At 46.0% G+C, this 27,367-nt stretch overlaps 1 protein-coding gene across 1 annotated transcript in view; it reads left to right on the top strand.

The window, feature by feature from the left end:
• Positions 1-23,680, top strand: part of ACSL5 (acyl-CoA synthetase long chain family member 5) — an 87,642-nt gene extending 63,962 nt beyond the window's left edge. Inside the window, exons 17-21 of the mRNA XM_040437385.1 lie at positions 11,896-12,012; positions 14,859-15,002; positions 16,666-16,749; positions 18,877-18,948; positions 23,200-23,680. Coding sequence (XP_040293319.1) covers positions 11,896-12,012; positions 14,859-15,002; positions 16,666-16,749; positions 18,877-18,948; positions 23,200-23,340 — 558 coding nt within the window. The 3' untranslated portion in view covers positions 23,341-23,680. The remainder of the gene's footprint in view (positions 1-11,895; positions 12,013-14,858; positions 15,003-16,665; positions 16,750-18,876; positions 18,949-23,199) is intronic.
• The last annotated feature ends 3,687 nt before the right edge of the window (positions 23,681-27,367 follow it).

The raw sequence follows: 27,367 nt of genomic DNA, 5'->3' as shown, positions 1-27,367 counted from the left end.
GTAGGACAGGAGAATACAATCTATTGCCCCCTGTTATCAGCCATTTCAGGGGAGAGGATGACTGTAGGACAGGAGAATACAATCTATTGCCCCCTGTTATCAGCCATTTCAGGGGAGAGGATGACTGTAGGACAGGGGAATACAGTCTATTGCTCCCTGTTATCAGCCATTTCAGGGGAGAGGATGACTGTAGGACAGGAGAATACAGTCTATTGCCCCCTGTTATCAGACATTTCAGGGGAGAGGATGACTGTAGGACAGGAGAATACAATTTATTGCTCCCTGTTATCAGCCATTTCTGGGGAGAGGATGACTGTAGGACAGGAGAATACAGTCTATTGCTCCCTGTTATCAGCTATGTCAGGGGAGATGATGACTGTAGGACAGGAGAATACAATCTATTGCCCCCTGTTATCAGCCATTTCAGGGGAGAGGATGACTGTAGGACAGGAGAATACAGTATATTGCTCCCTGTTATCAGCCATTTCAGGGGAGAGGATGACTGTAGGACAGGAGAATACAGTCTATTGCCCCTGTTATCAGCCATTTCAGGGGAGAGGATGACTGTAGGACAGGAGAATACAGTCTATTGCCCCCTGTTATCAGCCATTTCAGGGGAGAGGATGATTGTAGGACAGGAGAATACAGTCTATTTCCCCCTGTTATCAGCTATTTCAGGGGAGAGGATGACTGTAGGACAGGAGAATACAGTCTATTGCCCCTGTTATCAGCCATTTCAGGGGAGAGGATGACTGTAGGACAGGAGAATACAATCTATTGCTCCCTGTTATCAGCCATTTCAGGGGAGAGGATGACTGTAGGACAGGAGAATACAGTCTATTGCTCCCTGTTATCAGCCATTTCAGGGGAGAGGATGACTGTAGGACAGGAGAATACAGTCTATTGCCCCTGTTATCAGCCATTTCAGAGGAGAGGATGACTGTAGGACAGGAGAATACAGTCTATTGCCCCTGTTATCAGCCATTTCAGGGGAGAGGATGACTGTAGGACAGGAGAATACAGTCTATTGCCCCTGTTTATCAGCCATTTCAGGGAGAGGATGACTGTAGGACAGGAGATACAGTCTATTGCCCCCTGTTATCAGCCATTTCAGGGGAGAGGATGACTGTAGGACAGGAGAATACAGTCTTTTGCCCCTGTTATCAGCCATTTCAGGGAGAGGATGACTGTAGGACAGGAGAATACAGTCTATTGCTCCCTGTTATCGGCCATTTCAGGGGAGTGGATGACTGTAGGGACAGGAGAATACAGTCTATTGCTCCTGTTATCAGCCATTTCAGGGGAGAGGATGACTGTAGGACAGGAGAATACAGTCTATTGCCCCCTGTTATCAGCCATTTAAGGGGAGAGGATGACTGTAGGACAGGAGAATACAGTCTATTGCCCCCTGTTATCAGCCATTTCAGGGGAGAGGATGACTGTAGGACAGGAGAATACAGTCTATTGCCCCCTGTTATCAGCCATTTCAGGGGAGAGGATGACTGTATGACAGGAGAATACAGTCTATTGCCCCCTGTTATCAGCCATTTCAGGGGAGAGGATAACTGTTGGGCAGGAGAATACAGTCTATTGCCCCCTGTTATCAGCCATTTCAGAGGAGAGGATGACTGTAGGACAGGAGAATACAGTCTATTGCTCCCTGTTATCAGCCATTTCAGGGGAGAGGATGACTGTAGGACAGGAGAATACAGTCTATTGCCCCCTGTTATCAGCCATTTCAGAGGAGAGGATGACTGTAGGACAGGAGAATACAGTCTATTGCCCCCTGTTATCAGCCATTTCAGGGGAGAGGATAACTGTAGGACAGGAGAATACATTCTATTGCTCCCTGTTATCAGCCATTTCAGGGGGGAGGTTGACTGTAGGACAGGAGAATACAGTCTATTGCCCCCTGTTATCAGCCATTTCAGGGGAGAGGATGACCGTAGGACAGGAGAATACAGTCTATTGCCCCCTGTTATCAGCTATTTCAGGGGAGAGGATGACTGTAGGACAGGAGAATACAGTCTATTGCTCCCTGTTATCAGCTATTTCAGGGAGAGGATGACTGTAGGACAGGAGAATACAGTCTTTTGCCCCTGTTATCAGCCATTTCAGGGGAGAGGATGACTGTAGGACAGGAGAATACAGTCTATTGCTCCCCTGTTATCAGGCCATTTCAGGGGAGGAGGATGACTGTAGGACAGGAGAATACAGTCTATTGCTCCCCTGTTATCAGCCATTTCAGAGGAGAGGATGACTGTAGGACAGGAGAATACAGTCTATTGCCCCCCTGTTATCAGTCCATTCAGGGGAGAGGATGACTGTAGGACAGGAGAATACAGTCTATTGCCCCCCTGTTATCAGCCATTTCAGGGGAGAGGATGACTGTAGGACAGGAGAATACAGTCTATTGCTCACTGTTATCAGCCATTTCAGGGGAGAGGATGACTGTAGGACAGGAGAATACAGACCTATTGCCCCCTGTTATCAGCCATTTCAGGGGAGAGGATGACTGTGAGGACAGGAGAATACAGTCTATTGCCCCCTGTTATCAGCCATTCTCAGGGGAGAGGATGACTGTAGGACAAGGAGAATACAATCTATTGCCCCTGTTATCAGCCATTTCAGGGAGAGATGACTGTAGGACAGGAGAATACAGTCTATTGTTCCCCTGTTATCAGCCATTTCAGGGAGAAGATGACTGTAGGACAGGAGGAATACAGGTCTATTGCCCCATTATCAGCCATTTTCAGGGGAGAGGATGACTGTAGGACAGGAGAATACAGTCTATTGCTCACTGTTATCAGACATTTCAGGGAGAGGATGACTGTAGGACAGGAGAATACAGTCTATTGCCCCCCGTTATCGGCCATTTCAGGGGAGAGGATGACTGTAGGACAGGAGAATACAGTCTATTGCTCCCTGTTATCAGCCATTTCAGGGGAGAGGATGACTGTAGGACAGGTGAATACAATCTATTGCTCCTGTTATCAGCCATTTCAGAGGAGAGGATGACAGTAAGGACAGGAGAATACAATCTATTGCTCCCTGTATCAGCCATTTCAGGGGAGAGGATGACTGTAGGACAGGAGAATACAATCTATTGCTACCTGTTATCAGCCATTTCAGGGAGAGAGGATGACAGTAAGACAGGAGAATACAGTCTATTGCTCCCTGTTATCAGCCATTTCAGGGAGAGGATGACTGTAGGACAGGTAGAATACAGTCTATTGCCTCCCGTTATCAGCCATGTCAGGGGAGAGGATGACTGTAGTACAGGAGAATACAATCTATTGCCCCCTGTTATCAGCCATTTCAGGGGAGAGGAATGACTGTAGGACAGGAGAATACAGTCTATTGCCCCTGTTATCAGCCATTTCAGGGGACAGGATGGACTGTAGCACAGGAGAATACAGTGTATTGCTCCTGTTATTAAACCATTTCAGGGGAGAGGATGACTGTAGGACAGAAGAATACAGTCTATTGCTCCCTGTTATCAGACATTTCAGGGGAGAGGATGACTGTAGGACAGGAGAATACAATCTATTGCCCCCTGTTATCAGCCATTTCAGGGGAGAGGATGATTGTAGGACAGGAGAATACAGTCTATTACCCCCTGTTATCAGCCATTTCAGGAGATGATGACTGTAGGACAGGAGAATACAATCTATTCCTCCCTGTTATCAGCCATTTCAAGGGGAAGAGGATGACTGTAGGACAGGAGAATACAATCTATTGCCCCTGTTATCAGCAATTTCAGGGGAGAGGGATGACTGTAGGACAGGAAGAATACAATCTATTGCCCCCTGTTATCAGCCATTTCAGGGGAGAGGATGACTGTAGGACAGGAGAATACAGTCTATTGCCCCCTGTTATCAGCCATTTCAGGGGGGGGGTGACTGTAGGACAGGAGAATACAGTCTATTGCCCCCTGTTATCAGCCATTTCAGGGGAGAGGATGACTGTAGGACAGGAGAATACAATCTATTGCCCCCTGTTATCAGCCATTTCAGGGGAGAGGATGACTGTAGGACAGGAGAATACAGTCTATTGCCCCCTGTTATCAGCCATTTCAGGGGGAGGATGACTGTAGGACAGGAGAATACAGTCTATTGCTTCCTGTTATCAGTCATTTCAGGGGAGAGGATGACTGTAGGACAGGAGAATACAGCCTATTGCCCCCTGTTATCAGCCATTTCAGGGGGGAGGATGACTGTAGGACAGGAGAATACAGTCTATTGCTTCCTGTTATCAGACATTTCAGGGGAGAGGATGACTGTAGGACAAGAGAATACAATCTTTAGCCCCCTGTTATCAGCCATTTCAGGGGGGAGGATGACTGTAGGACAGGAGAATACAGTCTATTTCTCCCTGTTATCAGCCATTTCAGAGGAGAGGATGACTGTAGGACAGGACAATACCGTCTATTGCTCCCTGTTATCAGCCATTTCACGGGAGAGGATGACTGTAGAACAGGAGAATACAGTCTATTACTCCTGTTTCAGCCATTTCAGGGGTGAGGATGACTGTAGGACAGGAGAATACAATCTTTATGCCCCCTGTTATCAGCCATTTCAGGGGGAGAGGATGACTGTAGGACAGGAGAATACAATTCTATTGCCCCCCTGTTATCAGCCATTTCAGGGGAGAGGATGACTGTAGGACAGGAGAATACAGTCTATTGTCCCCCTGTTATCAGCCATTTCAGGGGAGAGGATGACTGTAGGACAGGAGAATACAGTCTATTGCCCCCTGGTATCAGCCATTTCAGGGGAGAGGATGACTGTAGGACAGGAGAATACAATCTATTGCCCCCTGTTATCAGCCATTTCAGGGTGGAGAGGACGACTGTAGGACAGGAGAATACAATCTATTGCTCCCTGTTATCAGCCATTTCACGGGAGAGGATGACTGTAGAACAAGAGAATACAATCTTTTGCCCCCTGTTATCAGGCATTTCAGGGGGGAGGATGACTGTAGGACAGGAGAATACAGTCTATTGCTTCCTGTTATCAGTCATTTCAGGGGAGAGGATGACTGTAGGACAGGAGAATACAGCCTATTGCCCCCTGTTATCAGCCATTTCAGGGGGGAGGATGACTGTAGGACCAGGAGGAATACAGTCTATTGCTTCCTGTTATCAGACATTTCAGGGGAGAGGATGACTGTAGGACAGGAGAATACAGTCTATTGCCCCCTGTTATCAGCCATTTCACGGGAGAGGATGACTGTAGAACAGGAGAATACAGTCTATTACTCCCTGTTATCAGCCATTTCAGGGGGAGAGGATGACTGTAGGACAGGAGAATACAGTCTATTGCACCCTGTTATCAGCCATTTCAGGGGAGAGGATGACTGTTGGACAAGAGGAATACAATCTTTAGCCCCCTGTTATCAGCCTTTTCAGGGGGAGAGGACGACTGTAGGACAGGACAATACAGGTCTTTTGCTCCCTGCTATCAGCCATTTTCACGGAGAGGATGACTGTAGAACAGGAGAATACAGTCTATTACTCCCTGTTATCAGCCATTTCGGGGAGAGGATGACTGTAGGACAGGAGAATACAATCTTTTGCCCCCTGTTATCAGCCCATTCAGGGGGAGAGGATGACTGTAGGACAGGAGAATACAATCTATTGCCCCCCTGTTATCAGCCATTTAAGGGGAGAGGATGACTGTAGGACATGAGAATACAGTCTATTGCCCCCTGTTATCTGCCATTTCAGGGGCGAGGATGACTGTGGGACAGAGAGAATACAGGCTCTATTACCCCCTGTTATCAGCCATTTCAGGAGAGAGGATGACTGTAGGACAGGAGAATACAGTCTATTACTCCCTGTTATCAGCCATTTCAGGGGAGAGAGGATGACTGTAGGGACAGGAGAATACAATCTTTTGCCCCCCTGTTATCAGCCATTTCAGGGGGGAGAGGATGACTGCTAGGACAGGAGAATACAATTCTATTGCCCCCTGTAATCAGCCATTTCAGGGGAGGGAGGATGCCTGTAGGACAGGAGAATACAGTCTATTGCCCCCTGGTATCAGCCATTTCAGGGGAGAGGATGACTGTAGGACAGGAGGAATACAATCTATTTGCCCCTGTTATCAGCCTTTTCAGGGTGGAGAGGACGACTGTAGGACAGGAGAATACATCTATTGCCTCCCTGTTATCAGCCATTTCACGGGAGAGGATGACTGTAGAACAAGAGAATACAATCTTTTGCCCCCTGTTATCAGGCATTTCAGGGGGAGGATGACTGTAGGACAGGAGAATACAGTCTATTGCTTCCTGTTATCAGTCATTTCAGGGGAGAGGATGACTGAGACAGGAGAATACAGCCTATTGCCCCCTGTTATCAGCCATTTCAGGGGGGAGGATGACTGTAGGACAGGAGAATACAGTCTATTGCTTCCTGTTATCAGACATTTCAGGGGAGAGGATGACTGTAGGACAGGAGAATACAGTCTATTGCCCCCTGTTATCAGCCATTTCACGGGAGAGGATGACTGTAGAACAGGAGAATACAGTCTATTACTCCCTGTTATCAGCCATTTCAGGGGAGAGGATGACTGTAGGACAGGAGAATACAGTCTATTGCACCCTGTTATCAGCCATTTCAGGGGAGAGGATGACTGTAGGACAAGAGAATACAATCTTTAGCCCCCTGTTATCAGCCATTTCAGGGGGGAGAGGACGACTGTAGGACAGGACAATACAGTCTATTGCTCCCTGTTATCAGCCATTTCACGGGAGAGGATGACTGTAGAACAGGAGAATACAGTCTATTACTCCCTGTTATCAGCCATTTCAGGGGAGAGGATGACTGTAGGACAGGAGAATACAATCTTTTGCCCCCTGTTATCAGCCATTTCAGGGGGAGAGGATGACTGTAGGACAGGAGAATACAATCTATTGCCCCCTGTTATCAGCCATTTCAGGGGAGAGGATGACTGTAGGACAGGAGAATACAGTCTATTGCCCCCTGTTATCAGCCATTTCAGGGGAGAGGATGACTGTGGGACAGGAGAATACAGTCTATTACCCCCTGTTATCAGCCATTTCAGGAGAGAGGATGACTGTAGGACAGGAGAATACAGTCTATTACTCCCTGTTATCAGCCATTTCAGGGGAGAGGATGACTGTAGGACAGGAGAATACAATCTTTTGCCCCCTGTTATCAGCCATTTCAGGGGGAGAGGATGACTGTAGGACAGGAGAATACAATCTATTGCCCCCCTGTAATCAGCCATTTCAGGGGAGAGGATGACTGTAGGACAGGAGAATACAGTCTATTGCTCCCTGGTATCAGCCATTTCAGGGGAGAGGATGACTGTAGGACAGGAGAATACAATCTATTGCCCCCTGTTATCAGCCATTTCAGGGTGGAGAGGACGACTGTAGGACAGGAGAATACAATCTATTGCCCCCTGTTATCAGCCATTTCACGGGAGAGGATGACTGTAGAACAAGAGAATACAATCTTTTGCCCCCTGTTATCAGGCATTTCAGGGGGAGGATGACTGTAGGACAGGAGAATACAGTCTATTGCCCCCTGTTATCAGGCATTTCAGGGGGAGGATGACTGTAGGACAGGAGAATACAGTGTATTGCCCCCTGTTATCAGCCATTTCAGAAGGGGGGGATGACTGTAGGACAGGAGAATACAATATATTGCCCCCTGTTATCAGGCCATTTCAGGGAGAGGATGACTGTAGGACAGGAGAATACAGTGTATTGCCCCCTGTTATCAGCCATTTCAGGGGAGATGATGACTGTAGGACAGGAGAATACAATCTATTGCTCCCTGTTATCAGCCATTTCAGGGGAGAGGATGACTGTAGGACAGGAGAATACAGTTTATTGCCTCCTGTTATCAGCCATTTCAGGGGAGAGGATGACTGTAGGACAGGAGAATACAGTCTATTGCCCCCTGTTATCAGCCATGTCAGGGGAGAGGATGACTGTAGGACAGGAGAATACAGTCTATTGCCCCCTGTTATCAGCCATTTCAGGGGAGAAGATGACTGTAGGACAGGAGAATACAATCTATTGCCCCCTGTATCAGCCATTTCGGGGAGAGGATGACTGTAGGACAGGAGAATACAGTCTATTGCCCCTGTTATCAGCCATTTCAGGGGAGAGGATGACTGTAGGACAGGAGAATACAGTCTATTGTCTCCTGTTATCAGCCATTTCAGGGGAGAGGATGACTGTAGGACAGGAGAATACAGTCTATTGCTCCCTGTTATCAGCCATTTCAGGGGAGAGGATGACTGTAGGACAGGAGAATACAGTCTATTGCCCCCTGTTATCAGCCATTTTCAGGGGAGAGGATGACTGTAGGACAGGAGAATACAGTCTATTGCCCCCTGTTATTAGCCATTTCAGGGGAGAGGATGACTGTAGGACAGGAGAATACAGTCTATTGCTCCCTGTTATCAGCCATTTCAGGGGAGAGGATGACTGTAGGACAGGAGAATACAATCTATTGCCCCCTGTTATCAGCCATTTCAGGGGAGAGGATGACTGTAGGACAGGAGAATACAATCTATTGCCCCCCTGTTATCAGCCATTTCAGGGGAGAGGATGACTGTTAGGACAGGAGAATACAGTCTATTGCTCCCTGTTATCAGCCATTTCAGGGGAGAGGATGACTGTAGGACAGGAGAATACAGTCTATTGCCCCCTGTTATCAGCCATTTCAGGGGGGAGGATGACTGTAGGACAGGAGAATACAGTCTATTGCTCCCTGTTATCAGCCATGTCAGGGGAGAGGGTGACTGTAGGACAGGAGAATACAATCTATTGCCCCCTGTTATCAGCCATTTCAGGGGAGAGGATGACTGTAGGACAGGAGAATACAGTCTATTGCGCCTGTTATCAGCCATTTCAGGGGAGAGGATGACTGTAGGACAATAGAATACAGTCTATTGCCCCCTGTTATCAGCCATTTCAGGGGAGAGGATGACTGTAGGACAGGAGAATACAGTCTATTGCCCCCTGCTATCAGCCATTTCAGGGGAGAGGATGACTGTAGGACAGGAGAATACAGTCTATTGCCCCCTGTTGTCAGCCATTTCAGGCGAGAGGTTGACTGTAGGACAGGAGAATACAATCTATTGCCCCCTGTTATCAGCCATTTCAGGGGAGAGGATGACTGTAGGACAGGAGAATACAGTCTATTGCCCCCTGTTATCAGCCATTTCAGGAGAGAGGATGACTGTAGGACAGGAGAATACAGTCTATTGCCTCCTGTTATCAGCCATTTCAGGAGAGAGGATGACTGTAGGACAGGAGAATACAGTCTATTGCCCCCTGTTATCAGCCATTTCAGGGGAGAGGATGACTGTAGGACAGGAGAATACAGTCTATTGTCCCCTGTTATCAGCCATTTCAGGGGAGAGGATGACTGTAGGACAGGATAATACAATGTATTACCCCCTGTTATCAGCCATTTCAGGGGAGAGGATGACTGTAGGACAGGAGAATACAGTCTATTGCCCCCTGTTATCAGACATTTCAGGGGAGAGGATGACTGTAGGACAGGAGAATACAATCTATTGCTCCCTGTTATCAGCCATTTCAGGGGAGAGGATGACTGTAGGACAGGAGAATACAGTCTATTGCCCCCTGTTATCAGCCATTTCAGGGGAGAGGATGACTGTAGGACAGGAGAATACAGTCTATTGCCCCCTGTTATCAGCCATTTCAGAGGAGAGGATGACTGTAGGACAGGAGAATACAGTCTATTGCTCCCTGTTATCAGCCATTTCAGGGGAGAGGATGACTGTAGGACAGGAGAATACAGTCTATTGCCCCTGTTATCAGCCATTTCAGGGGAGAGGATGACTGTAGGACAGGAGAATACAGTCTATTGCCCCCTGTTATCAGCCATTTCAGAGGAGAGGATGACTGTAGGACAGGAGAATACAGTCTATTGCTCCCTGTTATCAGCCATTTCAGGTGAGAGGATGACTGTAGGACAGGAGAATACAGTCTATTGCCCCCTGTTATCAGCCATTTCAGGGGAGAGGATGACTGTAGGACAGGAGAATACAATCTATTGCCCCCTGTTATCAGCCATGTCAGGGGAGAGGATGACTGTAGGACAGGAGAATACAGTCTATTGCCCCCTGTTATCAGCCATTTCAGGGGAGAGGATGACTGTAGGACAGGAGATTACAATCTATTGCTCCCAGTTATCAGCCATTTCAGGGGGGGGGATGACTGTAGGACAGGAGAATACAGTCTATTGCCCCCTGTTATCAGCCATTTCAGTGGAGAGGATGACTGTAGGACAGGAGAATACAGTCTATTGCCACCTGTTATCAGCCATTTCAGGGGAGAGGATGACTGTAGGACAGGAGAATACAGTCTATTGCTCCCTGTTATCAGCCATTTCAGGGGAGAGGATGACTGTAGGACAGGAGAATACAGTCTATTGCCCCCTGTTATCAGCCATTTCAGGGGAGAGGATGACTGTAGGACAGGAGAATACAGTCTATTGCCCCCTGTTATCAGCCATTTCAGGGGAGAGGATGACTGTAGGACAGGAGAATACAGTCTATTGCTCCCTGTTATCAGCCATTTCAGAGGAGAGGATGACTGTAGGACAGGAGAATACAATCTATTGCTCCCTGTTATCAGCCATTTCAGGGGAGAGGATGACTGTAGGACAGGAGAATACAGTCTATTGCTCCCTGTTATCAGCCATTTCAGGGGAGAGGACGACTGTAGGACAGGAGAATACAGTCTATTGTCCCCTGTTATCAGCCATTTCAGGGGAGAGGATGACTGTAGGACAGGAGAATACAGTCTATTGCTCCCTGTTATCAGCCATTTCAGGGGAGAGGACGACTGTAGGACAGGAGAATACAGTCTATTGCCCCCTGTTATCAGCCATTTCAGGGGAGAGGACGACTGTAGGACAGGAGAATACAGTCTATTGTCCCCTGTTATCAGCCATTTCAGGGGAGAGGATGACTGTAGGACAGGAGAATACAGTCTATTGCTCCCTGTTATCAGCCATTTCAGGGGAGAGGACGACTGTAGGACAGGAGAATACAGTCTATTGTTCCCTGTTATCAGCCATTTCAGGGGAGAAGATGACTGTAGGACAGGAGAATACAGTCTATTGCCCCCTGTTATCAGCCATTTCAGGAGAGAGGATGACTGTAGGACAGGAGAATACAGTCTATTGCTCCCTGTTATCAGCCATTTCAGGGGAGAGGATGACTGTAGGACAGGAGAATACAGTCTATTGCTCCCTGTTATCAGCCATTTCAGGGGAGAGGATGACTGTAGGACAGGAGAATACAGTCTATTGCCTCCTGTTATCAGCCATTTCAGGGGAGAGGACGACTGTAGGACAGGAAAATACAATCTATTGATCCCTGTTATCAGCCATTTCAGGGGAGAGGACGACTGTAGGACAGGAGAATACAGTCTATTGCTCCCTGTTATCAGCCATTTCAGGGGAGAGGATGACTGTAGGACAGGAGAATACAGTCTATTGCCTCCTGTTATCAGCCATTTCAGGGGAGGAGGATGACTGTAGGACAGGAGAATACAATCTATTGCCCCTGTTATCAGCCATTTCAGGGGAGAGGATGACTGTAGGACAGGAGAATACAGTCTATTGCTCCCTGTTATCAGCCATTTCAGGGAGAGGACGACTGTAGGACAGGAGAATACAGTCTATTGTCCCCTGTTATCAGCCATTTCAGGGGAGAGGATGACTGTAGGACAGGAGAATACAGTCTATTGCCCCCTGTTATCAGCCATTTCAGGGGAGAGGACGACTGTAGGACAGGAGAAATCATTTATGTCACATATCTCATGGACTGAAAACCTGTACAGACATTCACCTCCCTGCGTGTTTTTACATTTTAGGTTTGCATTAAAGGCACCAATGTGTTTAAAGGATATCTTAAAGACCCAGAGAAGACGGCAGAAGCCATCGATGAGGAGGGATGGTTGCACACTGGGGACATTGGGAAGTGGCTTCCAGTAAGTGAAAGGAAGAGATGGATGTTTCTGGGCCCTAATGCAAAATCTGTACCAGGGGGCCCTGTTGCATGTTATAGTGGTGCTGTCCTACTATGGAGTAGAGGGGCCCGATGGTTCCATTGTGTGGCTGGACCTCCTATAGCTAAGTTAGCTATGGCAGGATACTGAGAAATGATACAATGTATCGATACTTCCATGTCATGTGACAAGGTTTCATCTTATTATTTGTTTTATCTTATTTTGTTTCATGTTGTATTTAATTCTTAGAGATAGTCCCTAAATGGGGTTTTCCCTTTGTCAAGTGTGAAAGCTCCTTATCTTGACTCATGCAGCACCTGTCATTCATAACAAGGTGATGGTTTCATTGTAGTCTGTAGGATGAGACGCTCTGCAGCATACATTCATTTTACCACTTATATTCACATGCAGTGCAGCGTTCCTACACCTGGAAGAGACATAAATTTCTGCTCATCCTGAGCTTTCTGATTCATAATTACAATGTCAAGACTGCAGTGGGGACTGACACACAGAGCAATAGGAAAAATGTGGCATAGGGAGCCTGCAGCTCTACAGATTCATCTGCCATTCAGGGTCTGTGGAAAACTGGGCGACATCCGGGGGAACTAAGAGATGATGAGTGATGTGACCCGGGGTGACCCACCCCCCACTCCTGAAAGTAATGACTGACACATGGACATTGCAGAACTGCAGTCCTTCAGCGAATATCCACCCCTCAGGTCCATTCTGCTGTCACACCTGTGGGGTCGCTAATTATGTTCCTGCATACGGCGCCATCCAGGAATAATAATCAATAAGAATGTACCGTATTAAGGGCAGTTCAGATAAATCTGTGCAGATTTTTCCAGTTCTGCTCCATTACTAGAAATAATCGAAAATACTGGAGCCCGAAATGTCTCTCATTGAATCACTGTCGTCGGGTCAAAGCTGTTATCAGACCCAGAAATACCTGCGACCTCAATACTGAATCCCAAAGCTCCTGTGCGGACTAACATGACGCTCCATTAGACTCACTGGCTGCACTAGTAATGTCTCAGTGATTACCATGGTGATACAATGTGCAAGTCTCTATGGACAAATACCAGTTTGATAGAAAAGGAGGTTAGAGGTAAAAGGCCAAAGCAGCCGCCATATTTGGACAGTTAATCCCTGGTGGTCTAGGGTAGTGTAAAGGTAAACGGTAAATTCCAGGGAAAGGTTCATTTGATATTCCCTGGGGGTGTAGGGCACTGAAGGGGTCAATGATAAATTCTGCATATTTCCTGCAGAATTTTCTGCTCCATTCATTTGGAATCAATGTGCTTCCCACCACAGCAGCCGCATTCGAATGACGGGACTCTTTTCAGTGGCAGAGATGTTTGCCATGTGGGAATATAACCTCAAGGACTTGACTAGGACACAGTCCATGGGACAGGGGCCGCGTCTACCATCCCGGCTCCGCTGCAGGGCATTAAGGGAGATGTAACGGGACACCGGCTGCTACAACATGTAATCGACATCTTATAAGTACTATAAGCCCCATCCTCCACAGTGCGATGCACGATGAGATCTGCACTCGGGATGTGACTGAATATAACGGCCTTATTCACACGTCAGGGCTCATGCACAGGACCATATGTATTTTGCGGTCAAAAAAAAACGGATCCGCTGGAAATACGGGCTGATGTCCGTGTGCATTCCGTTGTTTGTGGAATGGGAACAGCCGGCCCCCCTAATATGAACAAATCCTACCCTGTCCGTGCAGGCGGACCAATAATAGGACATGTTCTATTTTTTTTGTGGAACGGAAATACGGGAAACGGGATTGCACATGGAACGGACACGGAAAGAAAAAAACCTTTTGTGTGCAAGAGCCGCCTATTGTGAGTCGAAACCAGGGTTGGAGCGTCACAGTCATCAGGTATAAGGGTAAGATCTGCCCATGTCTGGGTTCTAGAGCCGCAACCTAGGTTTTGTCTCAAAAATCACTGATGGAAAATCACTGACCGAACACTGACGTGTGAATAAGCCTCATGCACACAACCGTTGTTTTGGTCCGCATTTGAGTCGCAGTTTTTACGGTTTGGATGTGGACTCATTCACTTCAATGGGGCCGCAAAATATGCGGACAGCATTCCATGTGCTGTCCGCATCCATTGCTCTGTTCCGTGGTCCGCCAAAAAAATATAACCTGTCCTATTCTTGTGCGTTTTGCAGACAAGAATAGGCAATTATATCAATGGTTGTCCGTGCCGTTCCGCAAAACACACAACGCATTTTTTTTTGCGGCAGGTGCAGACCCATTCACTTCAATGGGACCGTAAAAGATGCGGACAGCACTCCGTGTGCTGTCCGCATCCGTTGCTCTGTTCCGTGGCCTCGCAAAAATGATAGATCATGTCCTATTCTTGTCGGTTTTGCGGACAAGAATAGGCATTTCTATAGAGGGCACGCGGGCGGCATCTGTGTTTTGCGGACAGCAAAACGCGGCACGTTCATGTTAACAAGCCCTAAGGCAAAATGTCCAGTTTAGACGGGCCGATGGAGAGACGGTCGGCTGCTCGCTCAGTGGAGGAGACATATCTACATGCAGCGATCTCCTTCACAGTACGAGGACGAGCGGTCGCTATAGCGATCCCTCGTCCTCATACAGAATCACTGTTCCTGGGCAGCAGACCGCCGTTTAGACCGCACAAGCGTTTTTGCTCATACATCGGCTGCACATTTAGATTGTCTGGAATAAATTTTTGCAGAAATGGTAGTTCCCGATAATCTGGACGATCATTGCTTCGTCTAAATCCGCCTTACGACATGATGCAAATAATGGCAACAACGTTTATCTCTTTCAGAACGGGACCTTGAAAATCATCGATAGGAAGAAGAATATCTTCAAGTTGGCGCAGGGAGAATACATTGCCCCAGAAAAGATTGAGAACGTGTATGTGAACAGCGCCCCGGTGGCTCAGGTCTTCGTACATGGTAACAGCCTGCGGGTAGGTATTTCCATGACACTATGGGCATTAGATAATCTACTTAGAAGAGGTTAATGAGCGGGAGGACTGGGATCACAGGAAAAAGTCCAATTAAAAGTCGGACGACCTGTGAATAAGCCTCTGGAGAGCTGGAGGTTTGCACTGCTCGCACATGTCCTGGCACCAGGCTGTCCCTTCCATACAACATCTGTGCCCGTCCATACCCTCCGTCCGGGCAGAACTGGACAGTGACCCCATGATGGTGGCAGTCACCACCCCTGATCCCAGCGTATACAATGACCACACTGAGTAACATGGACAGGTTTCATATAATGACATCCCCCCCCCCCCCTTCCCAAATGGGTGCAGGTGCAATAGGAACATGCGCTCCTTCTACTGCTTCTGCCCGGCTCCAAGTCCAATGTGTTATGTTCAATGATTGATATGGTTTGGTGTAAATGAAGCAGTATCATATAGAAGGAAAAGTCCTGCAACTTTCTAATTAATTTTATCTTTCAGTTCCTCGCCATTTTCAAGATCTCTGCTTGCTTCCAGTGGCTGAAAACCTGCATAGATTTAGCACTAATTTTAGTAAACTGCAGGTTGTTACAGTGTGTCAGTTTCCGTTATCCTATGTGAACACACACATCAGCAGCACAAATCTCTCTCCCGATCTGATAGTTTGCTACAATGTATCAGTCTGGAGTCCAGACTTGCATAGACCGGATACAATCATAGCAAATGCTCAGCTGTGAGGAGTATTGGGTCTGAACTGGGTTTTGGCTTCGGGAAGTAAACGTTCCCATTCACCATCCGCAGCCATCTCGGAAATGGTGCCGAATTTAAAAAAGGGGAATATTTATCATCATCTCCATTGCATTAGAAAAGCTGTATCTTTGTGACTTTTTAAATGCAACTTTTTTTTTTTAAGTACCTCTTTTTACGCCACTTTTTCAAACTCGGACGTGGCAAGGGCGGGAAAGGGACGTGTCCAACAGCTGAGACAAATTTACCTTCATTTACACCGGTTTTCTGGTGCAAATGAAGCCAGAAATCGATGTGAACTGGGAGCTCTCCTAGATTTCTGTTTCGGTGCACAGACTGCCAGAGGATGCACCTAACCTATGACGAGGCCTGCGCCTCTCTATAAATGTGGTCCATCCTCCGGCAGATATCAAGACCCCTGCAGAAAGTGCCTGTCTTTATAAATCTCCCCCAAAGTTTTGAAATTTACTGTTCATGATCCAATCTTTGAGTTTATAACATTTTGTATAACTTCAAAAATTCTTAAAAGAAGCAGACATTCTTCCTCGTGTTCCCCATTTCCCATCAGTGACCCCTGGTATTAGATGCTGGATCTTCATCTTGTGTGTTCTTCTTCCATCGAGATCAGTGCTTGTTAGGGACAGACACAATGTAGGACACTAGGACCGTGGCTCAGTGTCTTGGGATCACATTCAGTTGTCTCACCTCCGTAATTACTGATACAAATGACACCGACTCTTTCCTCAATTCCCAGAAATCCACAGGCGCTGTGCAATGTGTCAGGAATACAGCACTGCTCAGGAGGCCACCAGGCCAGAGTGACAGTGCCACCCAGTGGTGATGGGGTGAACTACACCTCTATGCCTTGCTCAATAAACATGTCTTTTTTTTTTGTAGTATGCTTCGGTGGTGAGGTTAGTTGTCCCTGATCCCTGAGGTTTTGCCAGATTTTGCAGCAAAGCTTGGTGTCGAGGTTCCTTCTGAAGAACTCTGCAAACATTTAGTGAGTATGGAGCCTATTTTATGATACTGCTTACTGAGCCGCTGTATCTAAGCCTATCAAGTGCGATACTGTGTTTGTTATCTAATCCTATGTATGATACAACCTATTGAGAAACTGTATCTAATTCTATCATGTGCGATACTGTCATCTGATTGAGCCGCTGAATCCAAACCTATCCTGTTTGAAATCCGCTGTTATGTCGAATTCTGCCATGTGTGATACAGTCTGCTGACCTGCAGTATCTAATTCTGCCATGTGTGATACAGTCTGCTGACCTGCAGTATCTAATTCTGCCATGTGTGATACAGTCTGCTGACCCTCAGTATCTAATTCTGCCATGTGTGATACAGTCTGCTGACCTGCAGTATCTAATTCTGCCATGTGTGATACTGTCTGCTGACCTGCAGTATCTAATTCTGCCATGTGTGATACAGTCTGCTGACCCTCAGTATCTAATTCTGCCATGTGTGATACAGTCTGCTGACCTGCAGTATCTAATTCTGCCATGTGTGATACAGTCTGCTGACCCTCAGTATCTAATTCTGCCATGTGTGATACAGTCTGCTGACCTGCAGTATCTAATTCTGCCATGTGTGATACAGTCTGCTGACCCTCAGTATCTAATTCTGCCATGTGTGATACAGTCTGCTGACCCTCAGTATCTAATTCTGCCATGTGTGATACAGTCTGCTGACCTGCAGTATCTAATTCTGCCATGTGTGATACAGTCTGCTGACCCTGCAGTATCTAATTCTGCCATGTGTGATACAGTCTGCTGACCGGCAGATCTAATTCTGCCATGTGATACAGTCTGCTGCCTCAGTATCTAATTCTGCCTGTGTGACATCCTGACCCTTCTATCTGCCATTTCATCCTACCGCCGTATCTAATTCTGCCATGTGTGATACAGTCTGCTGACCCTCAGTATCTAATCTGCCATGTGTGATACAGGTCTGCTGACCTGCAGTATCTAATTCTGCCATGTGTGATAACAGTCTGCTGACCCTCAGTATCTAATTCTGCCATGTTTGATACCAGTCTGCTGACCTGCAGTATCTAATTCTGCCATGTGTGATTACAGTCTGCTGACCCTCAGTATCTAATTCTGCCATGTGTGATACAGTCTGCTGACCTGCAGTATCTAATTCTGCCATGTGTGATACAGTCTGCTGACCCTCAGTATCTAATTCTGCCATGTGTGATACAGTCTGCTGACCTGCAGTATCTAATTCTGCCATGTGTGATCAGTCTGCTGACCCTCAGTATCTAATTCTGCCATGTGTGATACAGTCTGCTGACCCTCAGTATCTAATTCTGCCATGTGTGATACAGTCTGCTGACCCTCAGTATCTAATTCTGCCATGTGTGATACAGTCTGCTGACCTGCAGTATCTAATTCTGCCATGTGTGATACAGTCTGCTGACCTGCAGTATCTAATTCTGCCATGTGTGATACAGTCTGCTGACCTGCAGTATCTAATTCTGCCATGTGTGATACAGTCTGCTGACCCTCAGTATCTAATTCTGCCATGTGTGATACAGTCTGCTGACCCTCAGTATCTAATTCTGCCATGTGTGATACAGTCTGCTGACCCTCAGTATCTAATTCTGCCATGTGTGATACAGTCTGCTGACCTGCAGTATCTAATTCTGCCATGTGTGATACAGTCTGCTGACCTGCAGTATCTAATTCTGCCATGTGTGATACAGTCTGCTGACCTGCAGTATCTAATTCTGCCATGTGTGATACAGTCTGCTGACCCTCAGTATCTAATTCTGCCCATGTGTGATACAGTCTGCTGACCTGCAGTATCTAATTCTGCCATGTGTGATAGCAGTCTGCTGACCCTCAGTAATCTAAGTTCTGCCATGTGTAGATTCTGTCTGCTGACCCTCAGTATCTAATTCTGCCATGTGTGATACAGTCTGCTGGACGCCTCAGTATCTAATTCTGCCATGTGTGATACTGTCCTGTCTGACCCTCAGTATCTAATTCTGCCATGTGTGATACAGTCTGCTGACCCTCAGTATCTAATTCTGCCATGTGTGATACAGACTAGCTAGTCTGTTTCTAAGCCTATGATTTCTGATATGTTATAGTGACGTTTTCAATATATTTTCCACCAGGCTGTGAAGAAAGCCATACTAGAGGACTTGATTAAAACTGGAAAACAGGCCGGACTAAAGTCTTTTGAACAGGTACTGAATATAATAACTTCAGCCTTTAAAGAAAGTTACACAATGAATCTAAGAATAGTAAGAGTTACATCCTGTATTATACTCCAGAGCTGCACTCACTATTCTGCTGGTGCAGTCACTGTGTACATACATTACTTATCCTGTACTGATCCTGAGTTATATCCTGTATTATACTCCAGAGCTGCACTCACTATTCTGCTGGTGCAGTCACTGTGTACATACATTACTTATCCTGTACTGATCCTGAGTTACATCCTGTATTATACTGCGGAGCTGCACTCACTATTCTGCTGGTGGGGTCACTGTGTACATACATTACTTATCCTGTACTGATCCTGAGTTACATCCTGTATTATACTCCAGAGCTGCACTCACTATTCTGCTGGTGGAGTCACTGTGTACATACATTACTGATCCAGTACTGATCCTGAGTTATATCCTGTATTATACTCCAGAGCTGCACTCACTATTCTGCTGGTGCAGTCACTGTGTACATACATTACTTATCCTGTACTGATCCTGAGTTACATCCTGTATTATACTGCGGAGCTGCACTCACTATTCTGCTGGTGGGGTCACTGTGTACATACATTACTTATCCTGTACTGATCCTGAGTTACATCCTGTATTATACCCCAGAGCTGCACTCACTATTCTGCTGTTGCAGTCACTGTGTACATACATTACTTATCCTGTAGTGATCCTGAGTTTCATCCTGTATTATACTCCAGAGCTGCACTCACTATTCTGCTGGTGGAGTCACTGTGTACATACATTACTTATCCTGTACTGATCCTGAGTTACATCCTGTATTATACTCCAGAGCTGCACTCACTATTCTGCTGGTGGAGTCACTGTCTACATACATTACTGATCCTGAGTTTCATCCTGTATTATACCCCAGAGCTGCACTCACTATTCTGCTGGTGGAGTCACTGTGTACATACATTACTGATCCAGTACTGATCCTGAGTTTCATCCTGTATTATACTCCAGAGCTGCACTCACTTTTCTGCTGGTGGAGTCACTGTGTACATACATTACTGATCCAGTACTGATCCTGAGTTTCATCCTGTATTATACTCCAGAGCTGCACTCACTATTCTGCTGGTGGAGTCACTGTGTACATACATTACTTATCCAGTACTGATCCTGACTTACATCCTGTATTATACTCCAGAGCTGCACTCACTATTCTGCTGGTGGAGTCACTGTGCACATACATTACTTATCCAGTACTGATCCTGACTTACATCCTGTATTATACTCAAGAGCTGCACTCACTATTCTGCTGGTGCAGTCACTGTGCACATACATTACTGATCCTGTACTGATCCTGAGTTACACCCTGTATTATACTCCAGAGCTGCACTCACTATTCTGCTGGTGCAGTCACTGTGTACATACATTACTTTTCCTGTACTGATCCTGAGTTACATCATGTATTATACTCCAGAGCTGCACTCACTATTCTGCTGGTGCAGTCACTGTGTACATTACATTACTTATCCTGTACTGATCCTGAGTTACATCGTGTATTATACTCCAGAGCTGCACTCACTGTTCTGCTGGTGCAGTCACTGTGTACATACATTACTTATCCTGTACTGATCCTGAGTTACATCCTGTATTATACTGCGGAGCTGCACTCACTATTCTGCTGGTGGGGTCACTGTGTACATACATTACTTATCCTGTACTGATCCTGAGTTACATCCTGTATTATACTCCAGAGCTGCACTCACTATTCTGCTGGTGGAGTCACTGTGTACATACATTACTGATCCAGTACTGATCCTGAGTTATATCCTGTATTATACTCCAGAGCTGCACTCACTATTCTGCTGGTGCAGTCACTGTGTACATACATTACTTATCCTGTACTGATCCTGAGTTACATCCTGTATTATACTGCGGAGCTGCACTCACTATTCTGCTGGTGGGGTCACTGTGTACATACATTACTTATCCTGTACTGATCCTGAGTTACATCCTGTATTATACCCCAGAGCTGCACTCACTATTCTGCTGGTGCAGTCACTGTGTACATACATTACTTATCCTGTACTGATCCTGAGTTTCATCCTGTATTATACTCCAGAGCTGCACTCACTATTCTGCTGGTGGAGTCACTGTGTACATACATTACTTATCCTGTACTGATCCTGAGTTACATCCTGTATTATACTCCAGAGCTGCACTCACTATTCTGCTGGTGGAGTCACTGTCTACATACATTACTGATCCTGAGTTTCATCCTGTATTATACCCCAGAGCTGCACTCACTATTCTGCTGGTGGAGTCACTGTGTACATACATTACTGATCCAGTACTGATCCTGAGTTTCATCCTGTATTATACTCCAGAGCTGCACTCACTTTTCTGCTGGTGGAGTCACTGTGTACATACATTACTGATCCAGTACTGATCCTGAGTTTCATCCTGTATTATACTCCAGAGCTGCACTCACTATTCTGCTGGTGGAGTCACTGTGTACATACATTACTTATCCAGTACTGATCCTGACTTACATCCTGTATTATACTCCAGAGCTGCACTCACTATTCTGCTGGTGGAGTCACTGTGCACATACATTACTTATCCAGTACTGATCCTGACTTACATCCTGTATTATACTCAAGAGCTGCACTCACTATTCTGCTGGTGCAGTCACTGTGCACATACATTACTGATCCTGAGTTACACCCTGTATTATACTCCAGAGCTGCACTCACTATTCTGCTGGTGCAGTCACTGTGTACATACATTACTTTTCCTGTACTGATCCTGAGTTACATCATGTATTATACTCCAGAGCTGCACTCACTATTCTGCTGGTGCAGTCACTGTGTACATTACATTACTTATCCTGTACTGATCCTGAGTTACATCGTGTATTATACTCCAGAGCTGCACTCACTGTTCTGCTGGTGCAGTCACTGTGTACATACATTACTTATCCTGTACTGATCCTGAGTTACATCCTGTATTATACTCCAGAGCTGCACTCACTATTCTGCTGGTGCAGTCACTGTGTACATACATTACTTATCCTGTACTGATCCTGAGTTACATCCTGTATTATACTCCAGAGCTGCACTCACTATTCTGCTGGTGCAGTCACTGTGTACATACATTACTTATCCTGTACTGATCCTGAGTTACATCCTGTATTATACTCCAGAGCTGCACTCATTATTCTGCTGGTGCAGTCACTGTGTACATACATTACTTATCCTTTACTGATCCTGAGGTACATCCTGTATTATACTCCAGAGCTGCACTCACTATTCTGCTGGTGCAGTCACTGTGTACATACATTACTTATCCTTTACTGATCCTGAGTTACATCATGTATTATACTCCAGAGCTGCACTCACTATTCTGCTGGTGCAGTCACTGTGTACATACATTACTTATCCTGTACTGATCCTGAGTTACATCCTGTATTATACTCCAGAGCTGCACTCATTATTCTGCTGGTGCAGTCACTGTGTACATACATTACTTATCCTTTACTGATCCTGAGGTACATCCTGTATTATACTCCAGAGCTGCACTCACTATTCTGCTGGTGCAGTCACTGTGTACATACATTACTTATCCTGTACTGATCCTGAGTTACATCTTGTATTATACTCCAGAGCTGCACTCACTATTCTGCTGGTGCAGTCATTGTGTACATACATTACTTATCCTGTACTGATCCTGAGTTACATCCTGTATTATACTCCAGAGCTGCACTCACTATTCTGCTGGTGCAGTCACTGTGTACATACATTACTTATCCTGTACTGATCCTGAGTTCCATCCTGTATTATACTCCAGAGCTGCACTCACTATTCTGCTGGTGCAGTCACTGTGTACATACATTACTTATCCTGTACTGATCCTGAGTTACATCCTGTATTATACTCCAGAGCTGCACTCACTATTCTGCTGGTGCAGTCACTGTGTACATACATTACTTATCCTGTACTGATCCTGAGTTACATCCTGTATTATACTCCAGAGCTGCACTCACTATTCTGCTGGTGCAGTCACTGTGTACATACATTACTTATCCTGGACTGATCCCGAGTTACACCATGTATTATACTCCAGAGCTGCACTCACTATTCACTGTGTACATATAGGATCTTCTAGAACCAGAGTTTTTGAATGCAGCTCTGAAGTATGTCTTTGTAAGGTAAAGTACTGGCAATGATCGGTAAATTCCCCAGCATGATGTTTTTTTTTATTGTTTTTAAGGTGAAGGATATTTACGTGCATCCTGAAATGCTGACCATTGAAAACGGTTTACTGACGCCAACGCTGAAGGCCAAGCGAGCTGAGGTGGCCAAATACTTCAAGAGCCAGATGGACGACTTGTACAGTAAAATCCAGGACTGAAGTGGAGCTCCGCTGCGATCAGCACCTCCGACCTTCCTGGTGCCGCAGTCTCCGTCTGGACGAGCCGCTCCTCGCTGTGCGCCCTACGGCAGAGCAGGCGGCACGTCTGGGCATAGTCATCCCCGTCAGCTGCACAGTGCTCCGGGCCTTGTAAATTTTTAAAAATGTTTTTTATGACTTGCAGCTCCCCAGCTGCTGTGCAACTACAAGTCCCAGCATGTCCTAGAGGCTGCTTGAGGCGAGTGCATACTGGGAGTTGTAGTCCACAGCTGCTGGAGGTTGATGAAGAGGGGGGAGGGGGTCCTGTGCTGTATATACCAGGCTAATAAAACCTACTAAGAACAAGGATGTGTTGGGTTCATTTTGGGGGGTCACTGCTGATTGTGCCCCCCACAGAGGTATGACAGGAGGGACAGTTCTAGACCAGGGAAGCCCAACCTGCGGCCCTCCAGCTGTTGCAAAACTGCAACTCCCATCATGCTCGGCTGCAGGCTGATAGCTGTAGGCTTTCCGAGCATGCTGGGAGTTGTAGTTGTGCAATAGCTGGAGGGCCGCAGGTTGAGCATCCCTGGTCAGGGGTCTTGGTCATGCTCCGGATGACATCACAGGGAGCCTATGGGCTGACAGAGGGGCCCCCTCCCCGGCAAACTCATTAGCAATCGCAGTATTTACGGGGAAGATGTTTGGGTTTAGCGGTCACTGCTGCAGCGCCATCCACTGGACATGCTGTGCCATTGCATCCTATTGTGGTAAGTACAGAACAATAGTACAAGAAGAGGAAAGAAAACATGGCCGCTTTCTCCCAGAAGTATAGCACTGCAATACCCGAAGCGGCCCACGGACAGGGGTGGCGCTGTCCTATGCCCTGTGTGTACAGATGCCGCAGCAGCGTTCACTCAGATATTTTTCTGCCTTTTATTACCAAGTGACATACGGAACATTTGTAAAAAGATCACATCTCAGATGGGGGTCTAGAGCCACGGTGTCCAGTCTGCCTGCTGAGAGTTGTAGTTGCGCACCACCTGGAGGGGCACAGTATGGAGACCGCTAACATCAAGCATCATCCAATATGACCGGAAGAGATCCAGGAAACGGGGATTTTTGGCATAAAACAGAAAAAAATAACTCCTGTGATAGGACGGCCGCGTCGCTGTCACCGGGTGGAAGGGTAATAAATGCCGCCTCCTCCCCTAAAATCCCATGACGAGCCCACCCCAGAAGAAAGGGCGATAATGGGGTGTAAGCCGCTGACAGCCCGCTAGGCTGACCTGAATTAACTCCTGAGTTGCCAGCCCGGGAATCTTCCTATTCACAATGATATAACGCAGGCGGGTGAATGCGCCAGGATCGGCTGTGATGGAATAAGGTGGAGGCCATGATGTCGCTGAAAGCGGAACGGGATTCAAAATCCACGATAAGTGCACCGTAACCACTGGCGACTCCGTGTAGTAGAGCCGAGGTTGTTTGTTTCATGTCATGGTGCTGTGAATTTACCTGCAGTCCTATGTAACACTAGAATCAACACATATATCTGCAGGTGACATCTACTACATTATCTGTACTCAGAGAGTTATCACTGTGTTATCTGTGGTGTTACATAGGACTGCAGGTGACATCTACTACGTTATATGTACTCAGAGAGTTATCACTGTGTTATCTGTGGTGTTACATAGGACTGCAGGTGACATCTACTACATTATCTGTACTCACAGAGTTATCACTGTGTTATCTGTGGTGTTACATAGGACTGCAGGTGACATCTACTACATTATCTGTACTCAGAGAGATATCACTGTGTTATCTGTGGTGTTACATAGGACTGCAGGTGACATCTACTACATTATCTGTACTCAGAGAGTTATCACTGTGTTATCTGTGGTGTTACATAGGACTGCAGGTGACATCTACTACATTATCTGTACTCAGAGAGTTATCACTGTGTTATCTGTGGTGTTACATAGGACTGCAGGTGACCTCTACTACATTATCTGTACTCAGAGAGTTATCACTGTGTTATGTTACATAGGACTGCAGGTGACATCTACTACATTATCTGTACTCAGAGAGCTATCACTGTGTTATCTGTGGTGTTACATAGGACTGCAGGTGACATCTACTACATTATCTGTACTCACAGAGTTATCACTGTGTTATCTGTGGTGTTACATAGGACTGCAGGTGACATCTACTACATTATCTGTACTCAGAGAGTTATCACTGTGTTATCTGTGGTGTTACATAGGACTGCAGGTGACCTCTACTACATTATCTGTACTCAGAGAGCTATCACTGTGTTATCTGTGGTGTTACATAGGACTGCAGGTGACATCTGCTACATTATCTGTACTCAGAGAGTTATCACTGTGTTATCTGTGGTGTTACATAGGACTGCAGGTGACATCTACTACGTTATATGTACTCAGAGAGTTATCACTGTGTTATCTGTGGTGTTACATAGGACTGCAGGTGACATCTACTACATTATCTGTACTCACAGAGTTATCACTGTGTTATCTGTGGTGTTACATAGGACTGCAGGTGACATCTACTACATTACCTGTACTCACAGAGTTATCACTGTGTTATCTGTGGTGTTACATAGGACTGCAGGTGACATCTACTACATTATCTGTACTCAGAGAGCTATCACTGTGTTATCTGTGGTGTTACATAGGACTGCAGGTGACATCTACTACGTTATATGTACTCAGAGAGTTATCACTGTGTTATCTGTGGTGTTACATAGGACTGCAGGTGACATCTACTACATTATCTGTACTCACAGAGTTATCACTGTGTTATCTGTGGTGTTACATAGGACTGCAGGTGACATCTACTACATTACCTGTACTCAGGGAGATATCACTGTGTTATCTGTGGTGTTACATAGGACTGCAGGTGACATCTACTACATTATCTGTACTCAGAGAGCTATCACTGTGTTATCTGTGGTGTTACATAGGACTGCAGGTGACATCTACTGCATTATCTGTACTGAGAGAGTCATCACTGTGTTATCTGTGGTGTTACATAGGACTGCAGGTGACATCTACTACATTATCTGTACTCAGAGAGTTATCACTGTGTTATCTGTGGTGTTACATAGGACTGCAGGTGACATCTACTACATTATCTGTACTCACAGAGTTATCACTGTGTTATCTGTGGTGTTACATAGGACTGCAGGTGACATCTACTACATTATCTGTACTCAGAGAGATATCACTGTGTTATCTGTGGTGTTACATAGGACTGCAGGTGACATCTACTACATTATCTGTACTCAGAGAGTTATCACTGTGTTATCTGTGGTGTTACATAGGACTGCAGGTGACATCTACTACATTATCTGTACTCAGAGAGTTATCACTGTGTTATCTGTGGTGTTACATAGGACTGCAGGTGACCTCTACTACATTATCTGTACTCAGAGAGTTATCACTGTGTTATGTTACATAGGACTGCAGGTGACATCTACTACATTATCTGTACTCAGAGAGCTATCACTGTGTTATCTGTGGTGTTACATAGGACTGCAGGTGACATCTACTACATTATCTGTACTCACAGAGTTATCACTGTGTTATCTGTGGTGTTACATAGGACTGCAGGTGACATCTACTACATTATCTGTACTCAGAGAGTTATCACTGTGTTATCTGTGGTGTTACATAGGACTGCAGGTGACCTCTACTACATTATCTGTACTCAGAGAGCTATCACTGTGTTATCTGTGGTGTTACATAGGACTGCAGGTGACATCTGCTACATTATCTGTACTCAGAGAGTTATCACTGTGTTATCTGTGGTGTTACATAGGACTGCAGGTGACATCTACTACGTTATATGTACTCAGAGAGTTATCACTGTGTTATCTGTGGTGTTACATAGGACTGCAGGTGACATCTACTACATTATCTGTACTCACAGAGTTATCACTGTGTTATCTGTGGTGTTACATAGGACTGCAGGTGACATCTACTACATTACCTGTACTCACAGAGTTATCACTGTGTTATCTGTGGTG

This window comes from Bufo bufo, chromosome 6 (assembly GCF_905171765.1).
Source record: "Bufo bufo chromosome 6, aBufBuf1.1, whole genome shotgun sequence".
Classification (NCBI taxonomy): domain Eukaryota; kingdom Metazoa; phylum Chordata; class Amphibia; order Anura; family Bufonidae; genus Bufo; species Bufo bufo.
This window is presented reverse-complemented; position numbering and strand designations above follow the sequence as displayed.